Source organism: Cydia splendana, chromosome 1 (genome assembly GCF_910591565.1).
Source record: "Cydia splendana chromosome 1, ilCydSple1.2, whole genome shotgun sequence".
Taxonomy (NCBI): domain Eukaryota; kingdom Metazoa; phylum Arthropoda; class Insecta; order Lepidoptera; family Tortricidae; genus Cydia; species Cydia splendana.
The window spans coordinates 18,511,336-18,537,719 of record NC_085960.1 but is presented as its reverse complement, the minus strand read 5'-3'; the positions used below and the strand labels follow the sequence as shown (position 1 = coordinate 18,537,719).

The 26,384-nt window shown below is 36.9% G+C and overlaps 1 protein-coding gene across 1 annotated transcript; it reads right to left on the bottom strand.

The window, feature by feature from the left end:
* Positions 1-264: 264 nt before the first annotated feature.
* LOC134791714 (excitatory amino acid transporter) lies at positions 265-18,988 on the bottom strand. Its single transcript, XM_063762833.1, has 10 exons — positions 18,884-18,988; positions 7,107-7,262; positions 5,681-6,017; positions 5,215-5,352; positions 3,078-3,286; positions 2,351-2,522; positions 1,836-2,030; positions 1,336-1,470; positions 1,061-1,166; positions 265-590 (listed from the first exon to the last, which is right to left on the bottom strand). Exons 1-10 carry the CDS (start codon positions 18,936-18,938, stop codon positions 435-437), a joined length of 1,659 nt encoding a protein of 552 aa, XP_063618903.1. The 5' UTR covers positions 18,939-18,988; the 3' UTR covers positions 265-434.
* Between the last annotated feature and the right edge of the window lie 7,396 nt (positions 18,989-26,384).

Sequence of the window (26,384 nt, the reverse complement as noted above, 5' to 3'; positions counted from 1 at the left end):
CTTGCCTATTTTCTATATTCAATTATTCAGTCTTTCAAACTATTCAGGCCTTATATTTCAATGATAAAATGAAAAATATTATCATTAAAGTATGAAATAATATTAAAATAAAAATCTGTTGTTAAATACATTGGTGTATTCCCATTTGTCCCTCACCTCAAAGCGACCGCCACCGTATGGCGCCTCATGTATAGTATATGAGGCGGGGACAAATGGGAATGATTAACATGAAAACACCTATTCCCATGTGTCCCCGTCGGGGACACACCGGGGATACACCAAAGTCTTAGCATTGCGAATTAAGTAACAATAATTGGGACCACTAAATGGAAATATTTAACAATTGAAAATCAATTCTAAAATCCAGACAACTTTGATATTTGCCTATTTAGAAAAATGGTTTCAAAACACAGTCTGTTTAGTGATTTCAAGAGCTAAATCCGTTTGACAGGACTACTGCTTGCCTGGTTGGATAAATGCATATCGATGATAATGTCGTCGGATGTTATGGATTTTTTTCCTGATGGTGTATCTAATCTTTCATCTTCAGTGTTTGGTGTTGGGATGAGACCATTGGCTACCACTGGCTCCTAGAAACAAGTTTATTTTGGTTAGTATTATTATAATAGGTAGGTACCTACATTTTCTTTCGGTGTTTTTACTTTAAATAATAAATACTATCAATTTTAATTAAAAAATTGTCCCCTCACGTGTTCGAATCTCGAAAAAGATACCTGTAAGTAACCGTTCGACTATGGGGAGAGTTGTGATTTTAGCAACGTATTTATTTATGTACGTGAGTATGTATGAATGCATTAAGTCATGTTTGTATGTAGATATATTAAGCCAATTTGGTAATTGTTTTTATGAAGCGGTCTGTTAAGTCTATTAAGTCTATTAAGCCAATTGGTTATGTCATAGGTACCTACTATGACATAACCAACTGTGTACGATCCGACGAGAAGGTAAGTGACGAAAAAACTACTAAACTTTATACACTCGACACTTTATACTTGACTCGGCATAACGAACGTCTTTTCGTATAATATCCAGTACATACCATGGTCACGGCATCGCAAGCCATCAACTCCTTCTTGGAGAGGTGTTCCACCACCGCGGCTGCGTAACAGTCACCCAGCATGTTGTTTGTGGTGCGTATCCGGTCACTGAAACGTGTTTTACAAGCTTTTATTTAATTGAATATACCGATAGTCATATATGTCCCAAGCGCAAAGTAAAGTATTATTGGCGGTAAGTGTTTTAGACTTCACCACCTGACATCATAGTACCGTAGAGTATTGTAGGTGACGGCACCCCACCGCACACGATACTCACACGAGCCAGTCCACGGCGAACAGCAGCGACACGTCGTGCGCGGGCGCGTCCACCGCCGCCAGCACCACGAGCAGGAGAACCATGGCGGCCGACGGCACTGACGCAGACGACACTGACGCTGCTGTCGAAGTCAAGCTGAAATGACAAGATTGTAACATTAGGGAACTTGTGGCCAAACGTAGCTTGGATGCTTGCTGCTGGAATTACAAATTCTCGTTCTTTTGGTACCCATTCGAACATAAGTAGGTATTTTCTTGTAACGATTGCAAACATCCTTATAATAGGTCTACCAGTTACCTATCTCGCGCGGTTGGTTCAGATATTGCCCAGTGATTTTCTAATAGAAGGCACCTGGGTTATGGTAGCTACTAAAGTTCATAATTATAATAGGTACATATTTACTTACTTAAAATAATAAAAATCACCTTCATGCAGCCAAGCCTTCAACTACTCCGTAGCTGACCATAATAACATCTTACCAACAGGCAATAAATACTTACAATATGGTAGCGAGCTGCGCGAACCCTAGATGCAGGTTGTTCATCTGGCAGACGAAGACGCTGGCCGCAGCCAGGAACAAGGCCGTGCCGTCCATGTTGATGTTGCAGCCGATGGGCAGCACGAACCGTGTGATGCGAGGGTCGATGCGGAGCGGGCCTTCCATCGCGCGAAACGTAACTGGGAGGGCTGCAGCTCTGGAAATAACACAATGTGATGCTTCAAATGGAGCTGACAGTTGTTATCGTGTGGGAGAAAACGCTAAACTAACAGATCAATCAACCAATCATCATCACAATTCTGTACCTACCATATGTCTCAGTTGCCAAAAACAGGCCTGCTTTGATATACGTAGTTATGAGAACATGCACTAAGTAGTTTATGAGAGCTGAAACGCATTACGTACGAGTGCCAGGACTGCCAGGATAGAATCATAGGAAATTGCAAGAAAGATCTTGCTGATAATTTCATGCAACAAGCAGGTAGGCTTTATTTGGCTTTATTAAATGATACTTACGTGGAAGCAGTAGCGGCAGCAGTCAACATTGCGTGAGACAGTCCCCAATAGAACTTGTAGGGGTTCTTCCGTAGGAACACGAAATAGATGAGCTGCATCACGATCAGCTGATACAGGAATACACCCACCGCCACCGTAGCGATGAACCAGGCCAGCTGGGACATCACTTGAGCTGGAACAATTATACTGAAGAGTTAAAGGTTGATTACACCAGTGGGTTTTTATATATGTATTAGACTGTTTTTTTTAAACGCAACTATAATGTTAAAAATCACTATACAAAACAATAAATAAGTAGGTATAACGTTATTCGGTTATTCGTTAAAACGTATGGAAATGTCATAATAAACAAAACGAGCAAACATTTGAAGAAAACTACTTCATATCTTAAAATGGTTGACTAAGCGGCCAAGGTGCTCACAAATATCTGAACACGCCTCTATTGTCAAGGCGTTAGAGTGCGTGTTCTGATGTTTTTGAGCACGTCCGCCGCTCCGATGATGGCGACTGTACAATATTTAGGTACAAATCATGGCACACGTTGCGCCTGTTTTGATTTATTAGCAATGATAGCTTACCATAAAAGTGCTAGTAGTCAACGGGTACCTAAGGTTTTCGAACAGGGGTCTTCAGGATGGGTGTATGTTAGTGCTTTTCCGGTTCGGTTGGATCCCAATATAGCCCGGAGTCAGCTTTATACAGCATTATATCACAATATAACACTTACCAACATTGCTAACACCAAGAATCTTCCCAGCGATGACGCTACTGACTCCCACAGGGGTGAACCACATGACGCCCGTCACCATCTTCATGATGACCTCGAAGATGGCTTGAAAAAAGTCGATGACAACCTGGCCCTTGGGGCCCAGAGTGCCGAGCAAACTCCCGAAAACGAGACAGAAGAAGACGAGGCCGAGTGTGTTGGTGCCTGATCTAAAATAAAAACATGCTGCATGTAAATACATTATTAATATCGATATAGGCACATTCTTCTTCTTTTTACTTTAGTTGTCAAGCGGACCCCAGGTTCCCATGAGCCGTGGCAAAATGCCGGGATAACGCGAGGATGAAGAAGGATAGGCACATACTTGGTTAAACACATATGTACGTACCACTTTATCCGGGTGTGTAATGATCCGTATAACAATTTTTGATATATTTTCAAAAGATATAACAACTTTTGATATAATTTCATGGTGTATAATCACTTAAGCGGTATAATGAACTTTTGATACAACAACAAAATAACTATTTTCATGGGGTATAATATGTTTAAGCGATATAAAAGCTATTCGATATAACGTTTACTGGATATAATGAATATTTGTTATAAGTATTTATGGTATAATATATACCTAACAACAACATAATAATATTAAATTGTAATCTTATTATTATTTAATTGTAATATTGAACAACTTATAAATGGTGAACCAGTGATGAAAAAGAAGAAAATGTATGATACATACATCAACAAAAAAAGATTGATAATATATTAGCAAGAAAAAATGAATATACCGAATGCAGCTTTTTTAAAATAAAAAAAAATGAGTGGTTTCCTTTGTTTTACATTGTTTGTATTGAATATAAATATATAAACTTGTGACTATTGTTTTCTTTCTAAACTCGTTGAGATTGCAGAGAGAAGCGAAACGTGAGGATTTCCATTACTTATTCCTAAAAAAAATAAAGTAGTAAAAAAGTCGGTTCTGGCGCTTCGCCGGCCGCTACCGCGGCACGCTCGCTTCGCTCGCTCGGCTCGCGCGCTGTAGGGTCGCAGTTCTGCCTAACACTCCTCCTCGCTTCGCTTGTCGTCGTACCTAACTGAGACCTGCCTTAAGTTCGAATACGTAGGTTGTTATAATAGTAGTAAATATTACAAATTATACCAGTACTACATTATGCCAACTGAGCGTTAAGTATATCGAACATAATTATATCACATATACGTTATACGCTGTTAATGTTAGATTAGAAGTTGTTATGTTACAAGTTCATTATACTTGACGATAGTTAGACTCTCTAAGAGTATACCATGTATTGTTATAGCAAAAGTGCATTATGTCCCTCAATCGTTATATCGACTAAAAATATATCAAAAGTTGTTATATGGACCGTTACGCACCCACTTTATCCTAATGAAAGGTGATATGAGTTAAGTGACTAATTTACGCGTGCCTTCATTCCCAATTGATCAAATTTTCCGGACACACATTGTACGAGACGACATGGATAAGTGCGGGCAAAGACATATCTAACTTCGTATAAGACGAATAAAGTCTAAGGAAAAAACGTGCCTCGGAATTGAAGCAAAAGTCATTCTCGAATAGATGGCGCACACACCTTTAGCCTATCCTCGGCTAGATGGCGTGACGACACCGTTTCATATTTAACAATTTTAACACATAGATATTAGTTGAATGAACATGGATCAAAATGATATAAAAATAATAAAATCATTTATCCATATATATACATTTTTTGATAACTTTATACGTTTTCATTTTGAGTTTTAGTCGTGTGTCGATAGATGGCAGTAAATTTACTGTGACTACAAAATTTACAATGACAGGACCCCTCTATAAGTACTATCTATTCTTTTTGGTGCGGGTAACGTAACGAAATCTGTCGGGCTGCTCGCTGAACGCGACAGCGGTGGGGGTATACGGTGTACGCTTACTAAAACTGATAGGTACACGAATTCAATTAGTAGAATATTAAAGTCTAGTTCATAAAACCTGTTAGGAAGTGGATACCGTGTGCGCAGTGCAGGTTAAAGGCTTCACTACTGTACCGGGGGGACTCCTTCTATTCTTTATTATTTTATGGTTCTTCCAATATTCCCTGGGTGAGATTCTAACCTGTAGGACACGACACGGACTAGAGCCGGCGCCGTGTCGTTATCCGTGAGGTTCCTGGCGAACAGCGACGGCTGCTCCGCGTATACGGTATGCGCCTGCTGGAACGCGGCCTGCACGATGTTGTCCGGGAATATGTTTCTGTAGCCAAAAATTAGGAATAGCTATAACATGACCTGGTAAAAGCAAAGTAAGTACATGAATATAAAAAATGTTCGCATTTTATTAATAAAAATGGGAAATATTTATATTATTCTTTCTAGCAATGATATATTTTTGAATTATCATTGTGACTACCAATCACATGCGCTTACTCGTCCCGACTCAGCTGTTCTGACACTCAGATACTTCCTAGTTCGGACTATAAGGGGTTGACTAATATTGTAATTATGAGTAAAAGCTTGCAAATCTTATCAATTCTAAAAACTCTTTACCTTGTATTTAGTCCATGATTTGCAAATGAACTCACCGACCAATATCCAGAAGACTGTCAAGAATACTGTGATCTCTTTTATTTTCAACGGCCACGACAAAGTCCTCTCGCAGTTCCGGCTGCCCAGGGTGTATTATCATTGCAAGGAGTATCCCCAGAAAAGCGTTAAACATGGACGTTAGTATAAAATAAAGTAGAGTCCGGACTGCAATCTTCCCGCTCATCTTGGCGTTCAGGCTAGCAGATCCAGCGATCAGGCTCGCTATGATCAAAGGAAGGATCATCAGCTTCAATAGCCTCATGAAGAGCTCGCCGGGGTACGAAATTATCATTAAAGCATCGGGACCGAGATTGTATGGACGCAAGCCGAAACCTGGAAAATAAATGAGATATTGCAATTTGCGTAAGTACCTATATATTGCAGCTCATGTCAGTAGACTTAGGTAACGCTTGGTTTCTTGTGATAACAACTATGCTAAGTCCCGTATGTCGATATTGTTTGTATCATATGCTAATCAGTAATCACCCAAATGGGTCCACCCTAATAATAGCTCGAATCAATTTGGCTGAGTCAGCGTGTGCCAGCCGCTTGTTTTCCGGAAAGTCAAGGTCAGTCACGCGATTTCTACTTTAAGTCAGGAAGGTTTAAATACATTGCATAAGGTATGTGTTAAAATGCTAATGAAATTCTCATAAAAGAACGATTTAAGAACGTTAAGGTAGCCAAATTATATTTCGTAGTTTTCATGGTAGGTAATATATCTAACCCACTGACTCAGAACCCAGGCATTAGACAGTCACGAATATTTTGAATTTCATAAAATGTAAACAAACCTATGTCTGTATTTTACTTTTGTCTTTGACTCATTTATTTAACGAGAATATGATTGTACATAGTCTTTTGTTTGTATTTACGAATCAATCCATTTATAAAGTCCATTAAGAATTCTACTAATTTAAAGACCTGAACGACCCGACAACGGAACCAACAATTTATTTGTCATCGATGTAATTTGTCATTGTCGGTTAATGGATGTTTTAACACTTTGAGAATTAATGGCCATTGAAACCAAAGTAGGTAGGTACTTAGAAGTTGTACCTATACAGTGTGGAAAAATAAGTCGGGCCCTGGAGGGAAACTACCTTAAATCCTTAAGCTGGCTTATTTTACTTAAAGGAGACATTCCTTTATTATTAAAAAGAAACAAAACTGCATGGGTAAGGTATTTCACTTAAACTAATTCAATTATTAGTTAAGAAACCTTTGAACTTTAGAACTTTAGGGGAAAACCATTTTGACACCTGGTCGGTGCAAAGAATACGTATACCTAGCGGAAACTTTCTAAAGTTACGAATCTTTGGAATACAATACATATTTTGAATTCGTTGAGAAATATCATAAATAATATATAATATTAGTGACACATAATATTTTGAAATCTTAAATCATTAATTTACTTACCGATAGCGATGCCAGCGAGCACGCCAATTAAAGTGACAACCAGCATGGTATTTTCCATAAACCACTTCCTGACACCGGTGGGGTCGACCGGCGCCGCTCGGTCCTCCGTGGTCTTCGGACCTCGGTCCCCTGGCCCCATCTTCGCGAACAGATACTCTGAAAACCGTTCACCTTTCTCCATCACAGGCAAAATAGGACCCTACAGCCCAGATCGAAAGATCTGGTTTCGTTCCCACGCCCTCTTTCCTAATAACCTATTTTTTTGAGTTCGGACTGAAGTGCACCGGTCACATAAGTTTTATATTTATGCACGTTTTTTACTATACACTTGGCATGTTAGTCACGTGTTAGAATTAGTTTTCATGAATGAAACTGTTTCTTTTTTGTTATATCTGATCGATTCCATTAAAGGGTTCTTTGATAAATTTTCTATTTCTTAATTTTCACTGCAATGTCATCCCAACGCTGCACTTCGGATGACTGAACTCGATATGTGCTGAAGCGGTTAGATCACTTGCTACTTTGATACTTCCTCCTTTCTTTGATCGGAGTGGAAATAAAATAATGTGATATCTATTGCGGTTTTCCTTTTAATACATCATAACAATAGGAGTTAAAACTCGGCAATGCATGTGAAACAGAACGATCGACGGTTGTCGACTTTTACATAAGGAAGCCATGTTTAAACTGCGCGCGCAGACATCGATTGCTAACCGTTCACTTAGTTGTATTAAACATCTATAAATAGATTATTAAATTGTGGGCATTATGTTTCCGTTAAGAACTATACTTACTTATGTAAGTATACATTGATGTACATTACGTCAAACTAAGTCAAACTAAAATAAAGAAATTGGTTTACACATGCGCATTAGGCTGGTCGATAAAATGTGTGTCAAGTTTGTAAACAATGTTCGTAAATAATAAATATAATAATATAGGAACTCTTATTGTACCCAACACACACGAACAAGATTGGTGGACTCTTGCCGGATTATTTATGTGCGTTGCATAGTTTACTTCTAGTTTACTTTAGATGTGCGCGTAGGTGCATTGGGAAGGGATTTAAAAAACCGGCCAATTGCGAGTCGGACTCACGCACGAAGGGTTCCGTACCATTACGCAAAAAAAACGGCAAAAAAATTACGTTTGTTGTATGGGAGCTCCCTTTTAAGTTTATTTAATTCTGTTTTTAGTATTTGTTGTTATAGTAGCGGCAACAGAAATACAGCATCTGTGAAAATTTCAACTGCCTAGCTAACACGGTTCATGAGATACAGCCTGGTGATAGGCAGATAGACAGACGGACGGTATTCAGCCATATTATAATTTAGTGTACTTATAAAATGTCAGGTCATTTCAAATATTTTTAATGGTGTCCGGTAGTTGTTATGGGCACGTATTTAACCTGTCAAGTAATTAATCGAATTTGGGTAGTTTAAAAAAATAGAAATGGGTACTAAAATTAATACATTGGCAACAAAAACGGAGCCTTAAAATATATCAATATGAGTTGTATTTTAATGCCGTTACAGTTTTTTTTTATTAATAGGCAGGTACCAAATATTTATTTGGCACCTAAATTATTAAAATTTATGAAGCACATTTTATTTTATTATTTTTATTTCTTTTAAAATATTTGGTTTGGTCACTAACATGCTCCTCCTCACTTCGCTCGTCGTTGCACCTATCTTTTGATTCTGGCAGAACACTATGATAACTATTGAAATTAGTAATTAAAAATTGCTAATGAAATGGCCATTAGGTGTTTCATGATTAGGAATTTCGACCTTAAGTATACTGACCATTGGCAGGTCAATAAATTTGAGTTGTTTTGTGGATTAGGAAATTTGTCAGTTTACAACTTTACAATATTAGTTGCCAACTTATTATTTTAGACGCCAACCTATCACTTCAAGTTCCCTAAAATTATTGGGTTGGCTTGATTTTGCTGCCAGTTTTTTAATGATATGATGCTTATATTTGAGGCTAATATAATTTTATTGGCGCTAAGATATTAATGCACAGCCAATTTATATTTATATCTTCGAATGAAGCTTACTCATATAATACTGATCGAACTTCACTTTGAAGTTCGTTTGATCATGTATTATATGCCCAATGAAAGTTCCTGATTAATATTTTAGTTGCCAGAATAATAATAAGCCGTTGTTGTTGGTGTTGTTGTACTATACATACTATAACACCAAATACACAGTACTAGGATCAAAGTTTCTCAGTCGCCGTTTACACGCACACAGTATAGCATTTTACACGGCGCCGGCCGCACACAACGATAAAACCTCTTCGTCGCCGTTGACAACGTGCGGAGCTGATCATGCCGCTGCCTCTACAAGCTCTACCGCGGTACTGACATCGCGAGCGCACGTATCGGTGAAATTAGAGTTGTTTTCAAAAAATTGCCAAAAAAAATACAGTAGAATTTCATAAACACTAATGTAAGTACATATACCAACTGTATAAGCAAAGAGAATTGACTTATACTTTTGACGCGCAGGCTAATCCGGTACTTTTGATGCTACATCCAAATCCCAAGAAGTGTTTTTCCGTCAATTAAAGAATGTTGGGTAAGTGCCAATCTACTAAAATCGTAGTTCAGTAGCTCAAAGTATGTATATGTAGGTATATTTACTAAAATAAAGGTCTTAGGGACATAATTATTGTTACCTATATTTCTGAAACTTATGTGTAGCATTCTTTCTTTATTAACCGCACCAAATTTCACGTTTACATGTTTAGATTTATGCATCTGATTCCATCGTAATGCAGCAAAATATGTAGGTACCTAGGTATACGAGATTGAAAGTTCGGCTGTACCAACGACGACGTCTGATAATCTCAATAGTACCGTAAAACGGGGTGAGTAGGTTTCGCGGGGAGAGGTGGGTTATGAATGGGGAGAGAAGGTTTGAGAGGGGGGTGAGAAGGGATTTTAAGGCTACTACTACAAAAATAATGTATTCCAATTTAAAATGGAGCTATATTAATACGCATAATAAAAAAAATCGATCCAACAATCTTCCAAAATCACCTTTGTATGAAAACCCCTCTCACCCCAAATACGCGGCACTACGAGGTGACGTGGGTTTTCCTCTTTATCGTCAAAGTTATGAAATGGAACTACCCAAAATAAAATAAAAACTAAAATACAAACGTCCGGAACACTTATTATATACACCATCCAGTTTTCATATGTAAAAATAAAATGTTATCGAGGTTTGAATTTCAGTTTTGACCCCACTAACCCCATTTTACGGTACGCATGAAAGTCAGAGAAGAGTTAATAACCTATCCTAACAAAAATATGGCAGTATGCCATCATTTTATAGTCTTCATTAGCTGTCCCACTTCATCAAACGCAATTTTATATCAAACCGAATACAATGAAAAGCAAAATTTGGAACTACATTTCTGGAGGTTGAAAATCGCCTGAATGGCTTCGACAAAAGGATGGTACTAGGGAATGCAATCCCAATCCCGCGGGATCCCGATCTCGCGAGATCCCGTGTAATTTTTCGGGATCAATCCCGACGCATAATATGACGGGATCCCGTTCGGGAGTGACGGGATTGGGCGGCAGTCGTCAGCGACGCTACACACGTCCACTCGGGGCGCTGGGTACATTGCAACGGATGTAAGATGCCGTTTAGCAGATAACACTCTTAATACCCTTTGTTTTTTAAGAAGTCACTTTCAAAATCACCTGTAATACTCTCTCCTGTTCCTTATTATTTTGATTCTTATTACAGTTATACTTATTGTTTTGATTACCTTTGTTAATTTCCAAGGAAAACTGATGATGATTTAATAGTTAATAATTATTAAAGAATAAAGGTTTTTGTTTTCTGTCTATTAATATGTTATTTTAATTAACGTCACCATCACAAACATGCCGTTATTATCGTTTTAATTCAATCGAATTTTACTTTTTTTTCTAATCTAGATCTAGTCGGGATCCCGAAAATTCCGGGATCCCGCGGGATTGATATTTCTAATCCAAGCCTCTTTGTTTTGCTCGACTTGGCGGGGGCACTACCGTGCAGTAAAAACCCGCGCGATGGTCATTTTTACGTCGTAAGTTACGCGAGGCGTGCCATATCTTTCTTGCCTTTCTAATTAATTTCCTGACTTTACGTCCCTTTGGGTGAAAAGCATAGGTAAGTTTTTTAATAACCTCCAAAAACGCTCTTAAAAGCCACTATTTACGTTATAAGATGATAACGAACCTAATCGCAGTCTCAGTCTTCACGATGTAAAATTATCACAAAAAAATAAAAATGTTGGCTAAATATACAGAGTGCATTTGCATGTGCATCTAATTTTAGTGCGGCGAGCGAGCTATACGGTGTCGCGGAGTATCATTATTCGATCATTGATCTTATTGTTATTTAGGTATATTGTAGTGTCCGACCGAAGGTTCGGTTTCGGTTTCGGTTTCGGCCAGTTTCGGCCAAAAAATCATGTTTCGGCTGTAGTTTCGGTTTCGGCCAAAAAACGGCCGAACCTTTCGGCCGGGCCGAAACTTATGAAATGGTACTTCGGACAAAGACCAAAAGTTGGGGAATAAGTAGGACAACAATATTAATACATACCTACATATACTGATTCATGTATAGGTACAGAAATTAATTGGTTTATTATAAAACACAATTCCACTAATGAGAGCGCCACTGGACGGTCGACGCAGTCTTAAGAGGCTGTCAATACCTATAACGCGCACACTGTCTAATTGTATCGGAGTGAATGAAATAGCACTGTCGCACGTAGCCGTTGGCCGAGTATCAGCTCGGCCCGAGTCGAACGATGTCTTTTTCGCTCTTATTCACTCACTTATTCAGTCATTTTTCTATCTATGGCAAATTTTAAGCGAGGCTAAAGGCTACGCTCAACTAGTTCCGCAAAGTTGATTTTCTCAATAGTTAATATTTTGCGAAGCTGAACAGCTGACTATTGATTAAAACGAAGAAAAAACCCTTAAAAGTGTCCCCAGTACAGTTTTTCATACGAATGCTCGACCTTAGCCTCACTCTTTACCTCAATTTACCATTGGTTTGTGTTCCACATGTCCTCTATTTCAGTTTAGCCTTTGGCCTCGCTGCGCCATGCTCGGCCTGCGGTCTCGCTTTTTAATACAATGGACATTGGTTGGAGTCTGTGCTTAACTACTTATCCTGAAGCCTGAAGCACGGCTTTGACTTCGCAAGAAAGTTCGCCTCACTGGGGCACTTGGGACTTTTAGGCCCAGGTGAAGATCGGTACCCGGCCTTGCGATATTGTTACCAAAAAATTTCGCGCTCGCTGCGCTCGCGTTTTTGGTTGCTTTTTTGGTTACCCTGTATCTACATGTTAGCTTGACTGGTGAATGAATAGAGTTAGACCAAGAAAATTCTGCAATGATTTTGATAGCATACGCAGTGCTACTAGTGCAAATGTTATTTATACGTCAAGTTTTGACGTTTAAAGTAACACTTGCACTGCATGTGTTATCAAAATCGTTGCAGAATTATCTTGGTCTAACTCTAGTAATTTTCTTAAAAAACTGCTTAAGTAACATCAATTTCAAGGGCATTGGGTGTTGACAGCCCCATAATATGTGTGTAAAAGCAGTTTTATGACATTTTTTCAACGATTTTAACAAGTCTACAAAAAGTTTCGGTTTCGGTTTCGGCCGAAACTAGAGCCAAAGCCGAACATTCGGTTTCGGTTTCGGTTTCGGCAAAAAAACATGTTTCGGTCGGACACTAGTATATTGTTATTTAAAAAGCCAATTTAAAGTGAAATCGCTCATTTTCCGCTACTGCATGGCTGCTCCAGCAATGCTGCAGCAGTAACGTTGATGCTGTCCCAATCCGAATGTAACCGTTATATCATGTCATACATAAACGTAATCATGTTTCCTATGTCGGGGTGCTAAAATACTTTAACGATTAGATTAGATGGATTAGAACTAAACTGACCCATTTATCCAAATCAGTGAGTCGTGTCGTCAATGCCCTATAGCAATATCTAGGTACACTAGTTCAACTCTTATAGATGCATGGAATTTCCACAAACCACAGATGAACATTGTAACCAGTAAGCTAACAACTACCTTCGTGTTTAGTAAGTACAAGTACCTGCCTACAAAAATCTAATTGTTTATATATACCTATTAGAGAATGGTGGATACATTTGACGCATATCATGATGATGATGACGATGCTCTCCTGACCGATTTCGGCAACAGCGACTGTGTGCTCTGGAGTAGGCAATTTTTAACTCGTGTTATTAGAGTGTAGCTGATCCACTCCCTGGTGCGGCCGTAAGTGGCTCACGTACCCTATCTTCTTGCTAAATACTCGAGCGCATTTTGGACACGTCAACACACCACCTATATAATTGTAGGAAATTGAGGCTGGCGGCCGAGCCTTAAACTCATCTCGTTTTTCGTCGAGCTCACTGCGGCGTTCAGCCTCAAAAACGCTAACTCGATCACGAATGAGGCGCCGCCATTCGGGCCGCTGCGCTGCCTTCCGCTCCCAGTCAGATGGCTCTAGTTTGCATCTCTTCATATGTCTTTTCAGAACATCCTTATATCGTAAGTACTGGCCACCGCTTTTACGCTTACCATTCTGGAGTTCTGAAAAGAAGATACGCTTCGCCACTCTGTCTTCCGAGACACGTGCCTACACCACCGCAGCTGCCGTCTCATCAGATACACCTCAATGCCTCCGACATTTGCGCGCCTCAGGACGTTTGTGTTTCTGACCCGGTCCGTCCAATGATATTCATAATGTCTCTGAGGCATTTAAGGTGGAATCTGTCAAGTGTACGTATATGCTTACGGTAAAGGACCCATGTCTCAGACAGGGAATGGAATCTCGCACCAAGATTGGCGATTTGAGATCTCGCACGATAAATCTGAATCGAGATTGGGTGTTTCGAGATCTCGACCGTCACACTTTCGATATCGAGATTAATCTCGACGAGATCGAGATTTGATAAAGTAATTAAAAATGTGTTAATTTGAGCAAAAATCTCTAAGAATTCCGTATATACTACTTATTTAGAGTACGTCATGTTTTATTTTGAAGATAAAAACAACAAATTACTTAATCAACATTTAATAAAAAAAATAGTATAAAAATATGTTTGTATAGCTCTAATTTGCATGTAATTATGAAAAAGTGGTAATAATTATTTTAATTTTATAAAATTGTAAGCAGAGGCAGTAACATGCTTAGTTGATATTTTTCACAAGCACTCAGCAACTTACAAAAAAATGTAGGGTAAGCGAGCAAAAATCATAAATAATTGTGACTGGGGTACGTTAAGTTCGTCCGATTTTTCCGCACAGAGCACGCCACAGTGCTTTTATCATCAGTTAAAGCCGGCTGCACACAATAGCACTGCCTGAAGAACATGAACCCTAAGGTCAAAAAGATTACTCAAAACAAAGTAATTCACACGGATGAATCTTTCAATCTCGTTCGAGATCTCGAAAATGTTAATCGTGATTCGACCGAGATTGCTAAAATCGAGATTTCCTGTCAACGAGATTGAATCTCGAAAATTCGTGCGAGATCTCGCGAGATCTCGAAATTGCGAGATCGAGATTGCATTCCCTAGTCTCAGATGAGTACAGCAGGTTCGGCAGCACTGCTGCCATGTATACACAATTTTAGTGGAGAGCTGCAGGTCATGGGAGCGAAATACCTTTGGCCGGAGTTTCCCGAACGCCACAGCTGCGGCACCAATTCTAGCATTTATTTCAGCATCTAGGTCGTACTTTGCTGTTATCGTGCTACCAAGATACCTGGACCTCCCCACCTCTCGCTTCAATATCTCGTCACCGATACATACACTCGCATTTGGTCCGTTGTCAGGGACGTTGGCCATGACTTCCGTCTTTTTGACATTTATTTTAAGACCAAATATGTAGTGCAAGCATCATGAAGACTTGACTTTAATTTTTGTAGACCTTCGGCTGATTTTGAGACAAAGCATAGATCATCCGCGTAAATAATTTCTGTCATGACAGCATATGATATTTGGTACGGTATCTAAACCTTGAAATGTTGAAAAGTCCTCCATCCATGCGGAACCGAATGCCTATGACTTCTGACAAGTTTTTCATAGACTCTCGAACAACAAATGCGAAATAAAGTGCAAAGAGAGTCGGTGCAAGAACGCAGCCCTGCTTGACCCCCCATGAAACGGAGAAAAGCTCAGACTGTTCGCCGTTGATAGTAATGCAGCACTTCATTTCATCATGAAGGAGTCGCAGTAGTTTCACAAACTTGTCAGGGCATCCAAGCTTTGTCAAAATTGTCCAGAGTGCTTCGCGGGGGACACTGTCGAAGGCTTTTTCAAGATCTACAAAACATAGGAACATAGGTTGATGTTGCTCTCTGCTTTTCTGAAGCAGTTGGCGAACGGAGAAGATGGTTTCACATGTCCCCCTATCCGGCCTGAACCCAAATTGGGTTTCGGGTAGTATAGTTTCCGACAACGGCAGTAGGCGGTTGAGGAGTATTCTAGCGAACACTTTTCCTGGGGTTGAAAGTAACGATATGCCCCTATAGGAGTTACAGTCGGAACGGTCTCCTTTGCCTTTGTACAGGGAACAGATTCGGGAGATCTTAAAACTTTCTGGTACATGCTCCTCATCCCACATACGCACAAAATATTTCCATAAGGTGTTATGCAGATTGTCACCTCCGTATACTTAAGCTCTCCGCAGATATTGTCAACACCTACCGCCCTTTTGTTTTTCAATTGCTATATAGCTACTATAGCCTTCTCAAGCTTCGGTGGATCGGCAAGCTCTGTTTGTAGCGGCGACTGCGGTAGTGAGTTAATAAATTCAAGATCAGCTTGTCGACCAACGTTAAGCAAGTGACTATAATGCTGTACCCAACGATTCATTATGCCCGCCTTGTTGGTTAGTGAAACGCCATCAATCGATTTTATGGGAACAGAGCAGTGGCTTGCTGGCCGTATCAGCTTTCGGACTTTGCCATAAAAAGCTCCCAGCTGGTTGGTATCCGACAGCCATTGCAGATGTTGAGACTTGACTTTAACGCATATACTTTTGAGCTGACTATACCAAACCGAAATTAATGTCATAAACGAAGAAAAAGTGACCAAGGCCTCCAGTGCCCAGGGCTGACTGTACCAATTGACGATGACGGCGTACCTATCTCGAAAAATCTATGATTACAACCAATGCTATTGCCACACGTCTCCTACTCTCCTCTAATCTCTGCTCATCTCCCCCGCAGTGGAAAGGCAGCCTTACGAACGTACTGACGATATTTCTACGTACCTATGTATGAGAAATGTACTATTGTGTTCAAAATATTCTTATGAAGTTAGTCTACCGCAACTAATGTTAATGTATAACATATTGTCATAGGAATAACAGGTGTCTAATTTGTGTCACAAGGGTGATTCTTAAATTGTGTCCAAAAAATTTTTTTTTTCATAAACGTTTTTATTTTTCACATATTATTACATATATCAAAAGTACATACAAAAAACAATTTTTTGATTCATATGGTCAATCTTGATACCCTCAGGAAAGGTAAATAAAATGAGTACATAAACACGGTTGTGACAAAGTGTCCCTCAGTCGTGACATTTCGGCATTATATAGGCCAACTCGGCTATTTTGATTTATATAGTTATTTTAACATAGCCTAAGTCACTCCTATGACTACTACAAACCTAATGACAGCTCAGACGTTGAAATCCGTTAAACTATAAAGGCTGTAGAGCGTGACAAAGAATTACGTACACATCATACATACATACAAGCGAAAAACATTTTTTTTGCTTTGGCAGTTGGGCAATTATAGCAAATGATCTGTAGCTAATAAAAATGAATTTCTGAAAAGTGCCTCTTAATCAAACGAATTAAGAATGATACGACCACGTGTCTATGTGTCACGAACGTGGACTCAAAAGTCCGTGGCGGTGACAGATTTTTGAGGGCCACAGTCGTGATAATTTGGAACATGTTACATAAACATTTCCTTTGATTTTGCAAATGTTAAATAATTAGCTTAATCTGCAATGTATGAGGTATATCTTATGTTACAAACAATAACGTGAAACTGCAACTTACTTTTAAAACTCTAACACGGCGGTGACGCATTAAGGTTGACCGTTTTTTCAAATGAACAGAAATAAATAATTATCGACAAAACTTCTCCCTTCAGCCATTTGTAAACCTGACAACAACACAGTGTTGCTGTTCTAAAAAAACTTTAATAAAGCTGCCAGTAATAAAGATAATTTTCTACCGAGTACCGCATGTTTATATTACCACGCGCGATGGTGACGCGAAAACTAATCACAAAATGTATGTTGTTTAAAATCGTTATAAATCCATACAATTTTTAAACAGTGTTGTAGAACAAGGATTAGTGTTTTATATTTGATATAAATTATTGCAAAATCACTTCATATAAAAAAAAAATCAAATATCACAAAATCTGGGGAAGTCACACTACACGGTCCGTGACATTTCGCACTTGAATTTTTTTTTTATATGTTTCTAATACTCTTAGGACAATACATTTAGGTTGACCTAAAACTAGAGGTAAATTGCTTAGTATATTGATATAGAGTTTACTTATTTTCACAACAATACATGCTATTCTTACGTTTTACACAAAAAATGCATAAGAATAAGAATTACCCACAACTGAATTAAAAAGAAACTCGTAAAATGAAACTTAATGGCTTCGTAACTGTGTGTTTAACCTTTTCTTTCAGTTATTTGTCTGTCTTTGGAATTTAATAATTCGTTATTGTTTCTTCACACGCATGTTTACGTTAAACACACGAATTGTAAAACTAAAAAAAAATAAACAATTTGGGCAAATTTCCTGTAATACTAAAGAGTAATTATGACCTTAACAAACCACAATTACATTTTAAACAATAAAAATGTATTGCTTACCCTTTAGTTGTTTAATTTTGGTAGTTGTAGATCCGTCCAAGAAAATAATAACAATTATTGATTTTAGTTAGATTAAAACACTGATAAATATTCACTGTCATCAAACGACAAAGATTTAAAATTTAATGCATTCGTAAGTAAATAAACTGTTTTAGATTATTAAATTTATTATATCAGAAACTTGCTATTTTATTGTACTGTTAAATATTTTGTTATGGTATGATATGTCACTTAGTAAATACCACTAGGAAATCTACTTTCAAAATTTTACTTTCAAAATTTAATGTAATTAGAAGTAAGTATATACACTGGTTAGCTACATTATTTTGAATTTAAAAATTTTACACCTTAATTTATAATTATACCAATGGTAATTAATTATATTTTCAGTGAAAAATCGCAGAGAAGCGATGTCGTTCGTTTGCATTTGGCAAGTGCAGTGCGGAGGGTAAGGTTTATTTTAATCTTAGATTCCTGTATTGTTTGAGATTGAAACTATTGCACATGTATTTTAAGACTTGTATTTGAATGACATTTTCGGTGAATCTATAAATTAAGTGTGTATTAAAGGAATCTATTATGTATGGAATATTTAAATCAATTATGTAATGGATTTATTGACGCACTTTCATTATATAATTATACAATCTTTGTGAGTTTAATTCATATTGTATAACTTAAATATCTAGAACAATAAATGTGAACAGTGATACTAATTTCGTCACGACTCGAAACTAGTAACATTTAATAAAATACCTACTAACTAGGGGACCCATTAAATAAGACATTAAACCATTTACATACTCACCATGAAACTGCTTCTGTGGTTTACAAGGCGGATCCATTTCTGATTTCAAAACCATGATTCACTGCTGTATATAAACTATATAATATACCACTCATGTATTTGTATATCAAGCTGTTTCAGTATGTCTTTTAAATGAACTAGCAAGAATAGTTTTATTCAGAGCTAATTTGGGTACTCAATAAATATTTACTAGGTATCTAAAACTACCCACTAAATATTAGGCATTATTGCTATGAGCAGAAACTTCAAAATGTGGGAAAGAAAAATAGTGAAAATTCTATATTTAGTTATATTGTAATACCTATTGATTAATTAAAACAAAAAAAATCACTGTTAAATATGACTATTGGACTCAATTATTACTAAACCGACACAAATCGTACATAGTAGGTATATTTTTTAACCGACTACAAAAAAAGGAGGAGGTTATTACATAGCCTTTAGTCCTTTCCGTATGGTACCATGGAGACAAGTAACGATAACGCCGATGAACACTTATTATAAATTGACATGTTGCTTTAATTTTGCGAATACGACTATATTTGCAAACTTTAAGCTTTGATGCTCTGAGAATAAAGGTGATGGAAGATGTACTTGTATAATGGTAGAGTTACACACGAGGTTCTCAATGATCACTTGACTACATTGATCCCTATAAGCGATGTTGTGCAAGTAATCAGGCGGTTAATGAAAAAGCGTCCCTTTTTTACTGAACTAATTTGTTTCTATGAATTTCGACATGCAAAAAATGTAGAAGTTCCAAATATTTTTTTGTGACCTTAATTAAGACAATTGGTAGGAAAAATACGACCTAATTTGTAGAAAAATTTATGTAAAAACCTTTGTCCGAAGTAATTATAATGCTATTCGTACAGATATTCCAGATATGAGAAAAATCTGAAAAAAAAGCCTCAGCACCCCCCCTACCCTCGAGGACTTTTAGTATGTTGAGTTCCGCTGATTTTTGAGATTTTCTCGAGCTATTATTTATAAACTTCATAGATCTTTGATATTACCAAATATTACCAAATATTACCAAGTATTACCAATTCTTATCTTATTTTAGATAACAATATGCTGCCATCTATGCTACTACTCGCATTCTTAAAAGAAGACCTATTTAGATGTGTGCTTGAAAAGCTTTTTTACATGGTTTACTGAACATTGAAATTCATCGTACGCAGTAGAGATGGCGCTGTTTTCAATAGACCTAAGTTTCTATCGAATTTTATGGTAATTTACCTTCAGCGAAATAGTGGATTAGTCTCAATTTGTGATATATTGTACATACGTTTTTAAAACGAACGATAGATATTATTATTTCATAATTAACGATATATACTCGTACAAACTTTCATTGCTACACTTACTTATATGTATTAATGACCTAATGAGGTGTTAGGTACAACTTGGTACAACTTTTACCTTCTAATATAACCCCCCCATTAAAAAAACATTATCCTGCCAGAGTTGCGAACTTTCGCTTATTCAGCGTTGTTACTGTTTTCCAAAAAAATTAAAACCTCAGATTAAACAAAATGAAGGCAAACTGTTGCTAATTTTATTATGAAAACTCGCGCTGTTTATTTTTTTTCCATTGAAAATAAACTTACTTTTATGGTTTCAAAGAACTTGTTAACTTTGTACGTAAGGCGTCAGCGAATCCGTTTAAACTGAAAACTCGGTCTATAAAGGTTTTTAAACGAAAGTGGGAAGGAAATCTCTTAAATGCCTCCCACGCTTACAGACGCCCGCTAAATGCATTAAGTGAGCGACACAGGGCGCGTGCCCTTAGTCAGCTATATGCTTAATTATTGTAATTTATTACTGACACATATAAAGTAAAGGTAAACACCTTTACGTAAACACGCACGCACGTAAACACGTGTTATTAAATTAAAATATTTCATCCTGTTTTTTTCGCAACTTGCTACTTCTTAGGTGGTTTACCTTTTTATTCAATCTAAAGTAAAGGCCCCTGTACACAATGGGCCAGCGTGGGTCATTCTGGGGGACGCATTTATGCGTTAGAGGGAGCAAGTGATATTGCTATCTCATTCTACCGCATGGCTGCGTCCCTTGGACTGGCCAGCGCTGGCCCATTGTCTACAGGGGCCTTAATAATGTGGATGGATTGAGATCAGAACGCAAAATTAAGTATGTACTTTACATATTTGTTTAAAAAAGACACTTCCGAACAAGAGCAATTTACCGACCAACGTTTTTAGACAATACTTACCTCCATTATCTATTACAGTAGTATTTACCTATTGGATTGCAGAATTGTCAGGTATCTCTAAACAAAAATTATCTGAATAAACCGAAATCCTATTTCTGCAGCTCAACAAACAGTGCACCTCTATTTACCCAAATGGTTTCGTGTATTGCACCGATTTTCCGCTTGCGCTCGCGATTCGCTCGCCGAGCGAAATACAGAGCTCTCCTCCAGAGCTTACCGTAACAGCCGACAAGCGATTCATATTTAGTTTATGCTAGATTTGTGCACGTCAATTGAGTGCAGAAATTCATGGACTTTTATAAATATTTATACGTCTGGCTATCCAAATATGTATAGAAAAAGTAGCAATACTAGCAAACAAGGAAACATTAGATAAATATTCCAATTTTAACCTCAAACCCGTTAAGCTTTATTAATATTTTCGAATTTGGTATCATTTTAATTTCGTGTGTATCAACGAAGTAACGGTCAATTTTTTAAAGCACCGGTACCTACTTATCACCTATATGATGATATAAAATTGATAAAAATGACACTTACAAATTAAATTAAATATGCACTCGACCCCGCACTTTCACGATTTGCATTTACACTTCATGAAGGATATGTTTACACTGAGGTATGTGATTGTATGATAGCACGTGTACCTACTTAGCTGGGGCAACTGTGTTTGACTTCAACAGTGAAGGACCCTAGGGGATATTCTGTAACGTTATCAAAGTGAGAATTGGTGAGTAATGGTTGTTCTCGTCCTAGTTACGCTAGCACACAGATTTGTTTTCTACACAAAATTTTTTTTGAACTTAAATTATTGATCCAAAATATAAATTTAGAAGACATTATAGAACTCGTAGTTAAAAGTTTTTGTTTGGTAGGTAGTTAGGCAAAGCAGTCAATTTTGTAGCCGTAATAGGTTTCGTTCGGTTGGAGTATTAATATGTGTACAGGAAAAACGAAACAGAAAGGTCCGAGATGGAAGGACAAATATTGTCGTAAGATAAAAACTGCTGCTGGCCAATTCTCTGTGTAACCTATTGCGCTATTTTGAAAATTGTATGATGGGACAGTGACTTGTTTTTCTTGCTGACCCTAATAGAAGCAATCACACGATAATATGACTCCACACGCGAACAAAACGTATATTTTTAATAACTTTATCAAACAAATGTATAGTTTGAATAATTTCAGGTGAATTTTTCGAGTTCGGGTGCTAATCCGTTAAACAAAAGCCTTTGTTTCTTTTAAGAGCGGTCTACAGCCACGTGCCAAAGCTACCATGTCGTTTATAAAGCAACTATCGTGATAGTATTAAGGTTCAAATTCATATGACAGCTTGTTCAGAGAACAATTAGGGTGGTCTTGTTTTTAGAGATAGCAAAAACGTGTTATCTCCGAATGAGCTGATTCAAGAATTTGAACCATATAATTAAATGGTAAATTTGCTTTTTAAATGGGTTTGTTCCCGTTACTTACGTCGGGGCTATTAGCAGTAAGCATTGTAACCACTGCATAAAGGAAACAATATCTTTTGTTTAACAGATTAGGGTCCGAGCCCGAAAAATTCACCTGAGATTATTCAAACTATAATATAATTTTACTACACTTATCTAACTTTGTATATGTTGTCGCTCGCTGTTGATAGTGTGATGCCGACCTAAACTGACGCGGTTAAGATAACATTTTTCCAAAAAAATCTACGCGAGAACTTAAGGTAAAATACCCCTTTGATATTTTTGCTGTGAAACAACGCCTTAAATATACATACCTCTCTGTATAACTACAGGAGCAGAAGCCTTAATTCATGTCCAATATGGACTGAAAATGTAACAATGTAAATACTTATACAAAATATACGACGGTTATGACCATTCAGATACCTATCTAAGATAATTCAGCTGATGGTTTATAAAGTATATGTAATATTTGAAGTATGTGACGCATTTAGTATTTTCCTAAGTATGGTACTCGTATTTAAGTAAGGCTAAAATTTTGATATCAAAAATATTTCTTAATAACACCACCTCACTCGCATACATATTTAAAAAATCCGGGAAATATATTCGGTTTTGCCTGTACCATCACACCAAATGTTAAAAAGTATAGTTAGCAGAATCCTTGTGCAGAATGTCCCCAATGGCGAGAGGGATCCCCCCTCGTATAGAGTCACGACCATGATATTGTGAAATTGAGGACCCATTTCCTTCCATTTTTAGTCTGACGAAACTCAGGATTACAGAAATTATCTGATTACTCATGCATTTTTGGCCTACACTTTCGTCTAACTATTTTATTTATGTTATCAATTTGAACTGTAACAAAATTATCACTAACTACTCATTTTCGTTTAACGGAATTAAGTAGAACATAATATGATCTACTGAAATTAATGCTGAATATGGCTAACCATTAATAAGTCTCTTCTTGTGCAAACATCGCTTTGTACCTACCTAATAACAATACAGAATAAAGACCAAATGTGCAAACATTATCTTTCACGGTGAATATTGTGCAAACATGTTAAGTACACACGTTGCATCTATTAAAAGGTTCTCTCATACTTATAATCTTAAAAATTATGATAGAGTATGAGAGTATGACGCCTTTAAATTGCTTGAAAAGTATAAAATTGCAACTATACATTAAAACCCAGTGTTCATAAAGAACTTAAAAGGCATTTTATGTAAAAGTTAATTAATATTTTACTATTCTCATAATATTAATTATGAGAATATAATATAATATAAATTTGAATCAACGAGATAATGCTATTTTATGTACTTAGAAATCATGACTATAAGCAATTTATTGGTTTAGTGGAGTAGAGTGCCTTTTACGAGTAATATGTGGCTTATTGTACTTATATTTGTTACATACAGCACGTTGGCAGGTTTATACCTATACGAGTAAGTTTAATAAAATAACAATAACCATTGACTGTGTCATCAAAAACCATCAAAATTGACCTCAACGCTTCTATCAAGTACACTACAATAAGAAACTTTGACAAGATAAACCGAGATATGATTTGTACGAGACTCGTACAAATCATATCTCGAGTGGAATTTGCAAGTTTACGGTTATTGCAGACTATACACATAGGAATTACCTGATTATTCGTTTGTTTTATTTGTGAATCTGACGGAAATATGATGAAATATGATAATGGGCCCATAAATGATTATTTATTAAATGTACTTAGGTACATATACACATGTAAAGTTTGTGAAAGTATGTGTATCAATGGAACTATTCTGACTTATTTTAAGAACCTTCACATAGATCAGAGATAATTCCAAAATGTTGATGTCTTCATTTCTTGATTAAAATAAAAACATGTGTCACTTCGATTAAAAATTCGATTGTTAGTTAGAATCAGATCTAAGTAACTAGTTTTCAAGATTAAAGAGACATCGTTGCTAATGCATTGAACATTAAATAAAACTATGTTTAAATTAAATCTCTATACCATATTATAACATGGTTAATGGATATTTACGACAGCACTAAATTGGTGTATCCGGCCGCGTAGCCAACATGCCAATCGCGTACGCTCCGTAGCGATTGATGCTCAACTGTCACTGTCGCACAAATATGGAAGAGTGATAGAGAGACACAAAGCGTTTCGTTGTCGTAGCGATAGCGATTGTCACCTTGGCTAGGCCGGCCATATTATTTAACGGTAACATTTCCCTCTACTTAAATATTATCACAACACCCTTTTCCATGATGTCATTTAGCTATCGTGCATTTCGCTCGTAGTTGTCCGTACATGTATTGAGGCGAGCAAGACGCACAATAACTAAATGACATAATTTAGTTATGATTTTGATCATTTTGATGTCAGTGTACGTTCGAATTGGCCAGATTATATGACGGCTGTGCTGGGCTGAGTGAATGCGGCTTTAGTATTTAACTAGGTACCACTTAGGTACTAACTGTAGTCAGAACATGATTTTATAAGATACCCATAAAACAGTACAGTAATGGATTTTCGTAGAACTTTCCGTGATGGAGACAGGAGGTGGCCTAAGAGTACCTCTGTTATAAAATAATTGTCTCCATGAGTATTAGTTGCCAGTGACCAGAAAAGTACAGTCAGTGTTAAAAGCTTGTACCTAAAAGGATTTTTTGTCAAAAACAGCGAGGCGACCATTTGCGAGCATAATACGTAAGTATTATGGAGAAAAAGTAATATTAAGAAATGGACAAAACAAAATGTATCTTTATGTTATGACAGGACACTGGTGTATTCTTCTTGTATCTATACAATAGCTATTAGAACAAGAAGAAAAACATTCCAAGGAGTTCGAATTAAGTAGGTAGGTACCTATTACCTAATTACCCTTTATGCCATTTCGTCGACGAAGGTTCGAGTAGTAGATACCGCCTGATTGAACGTCTAAAATTTAGGTATTAAGTTTAATATATGGTTTACATTTACTAGAAATGAAAAAGAAACCTGAACTGTGATATTAAATTGAAAATCTTCGCCGTTCCCATTTCCCCTCGGATTGATTTTAATTACCCCTGTCGGCGTCGTCGTTAAATAGAGCAAAATGTTTTTGTTTCCATATGAATTTTATACGTATCAATGTAGAATATAAATAAATATATGAAGCTAAGACTAACGAGTACCTAGCGTTCTTTCATTGAATTAAACCTTATTAAAAAATTAGTAGGTGAGTGAGCCTGTAACCTTAAGGAGTGTGGGTCGAAAACGACCCAACGGGCATATATGTATGAAAGAAAATATGCAATTAACCAAAAATATTGTTGAAATTCGTAATTTACTTATGCATCCCTTCCGGACGTTAGAAATTAATCATAGTATCTGCCATTCCTCTACAATCAGTTTGTACGAATAATCATTAGTTAATGAGAATTGTATGCATTAAAGTTTACTCATAGACAAAAGATAGTTATCGGCATAATATATATACATTGTCGAATAGTACAACTGAACAGAAACAATATTTTATGAGTCAGACATTATTATCAACCAACAGGAAAGAAAGATAAGGGAAAAAATTATTATTTAAAATATTAATATTCTATTCATGATCGCGTTGTCAATGTTGAATTGGAGTTATCCTATAAAAAATATAAATTTTGAAGTTTGTAGGTATGACTTATCACGCAAATATTAGGTTCTTAACATGATACCATATTGGTAAATATTATACTTGTGTAAATTAAACGAATAAATTTAGGTAGGTATGTACTTCAATTTTTTTTGCAATATTTTTAATAAATTATCAACAA

What these genes read in the sequence shown, in the direction of transcription:
- LOC134791714 (XM_063762833.1), bottom strand. Translation starts at nt 18,938, where the DNA reads ATGGTTTTGAAATCAGAAATGGATCCGCCTTGTAAACCACAGAAGCAG. An exon ending in ACCACAGAAGCAGTTTCATG is followed by an intron (nt 7,263 to 18,883) that starts GTGAGTATGTAA and finishes AACGGTTTTCAG; the next exon opens with AGTATCTGTTCGCGAAGATG. An exon ending in TTCGCCGTGGACTGGCTCGT is followed by an intron (nt 1,167 to 1,335) that starts GTGAGTATCGTG and finishes AACACGTTTCAG; the next exon opens with TGACCGGATACGCACCACAA.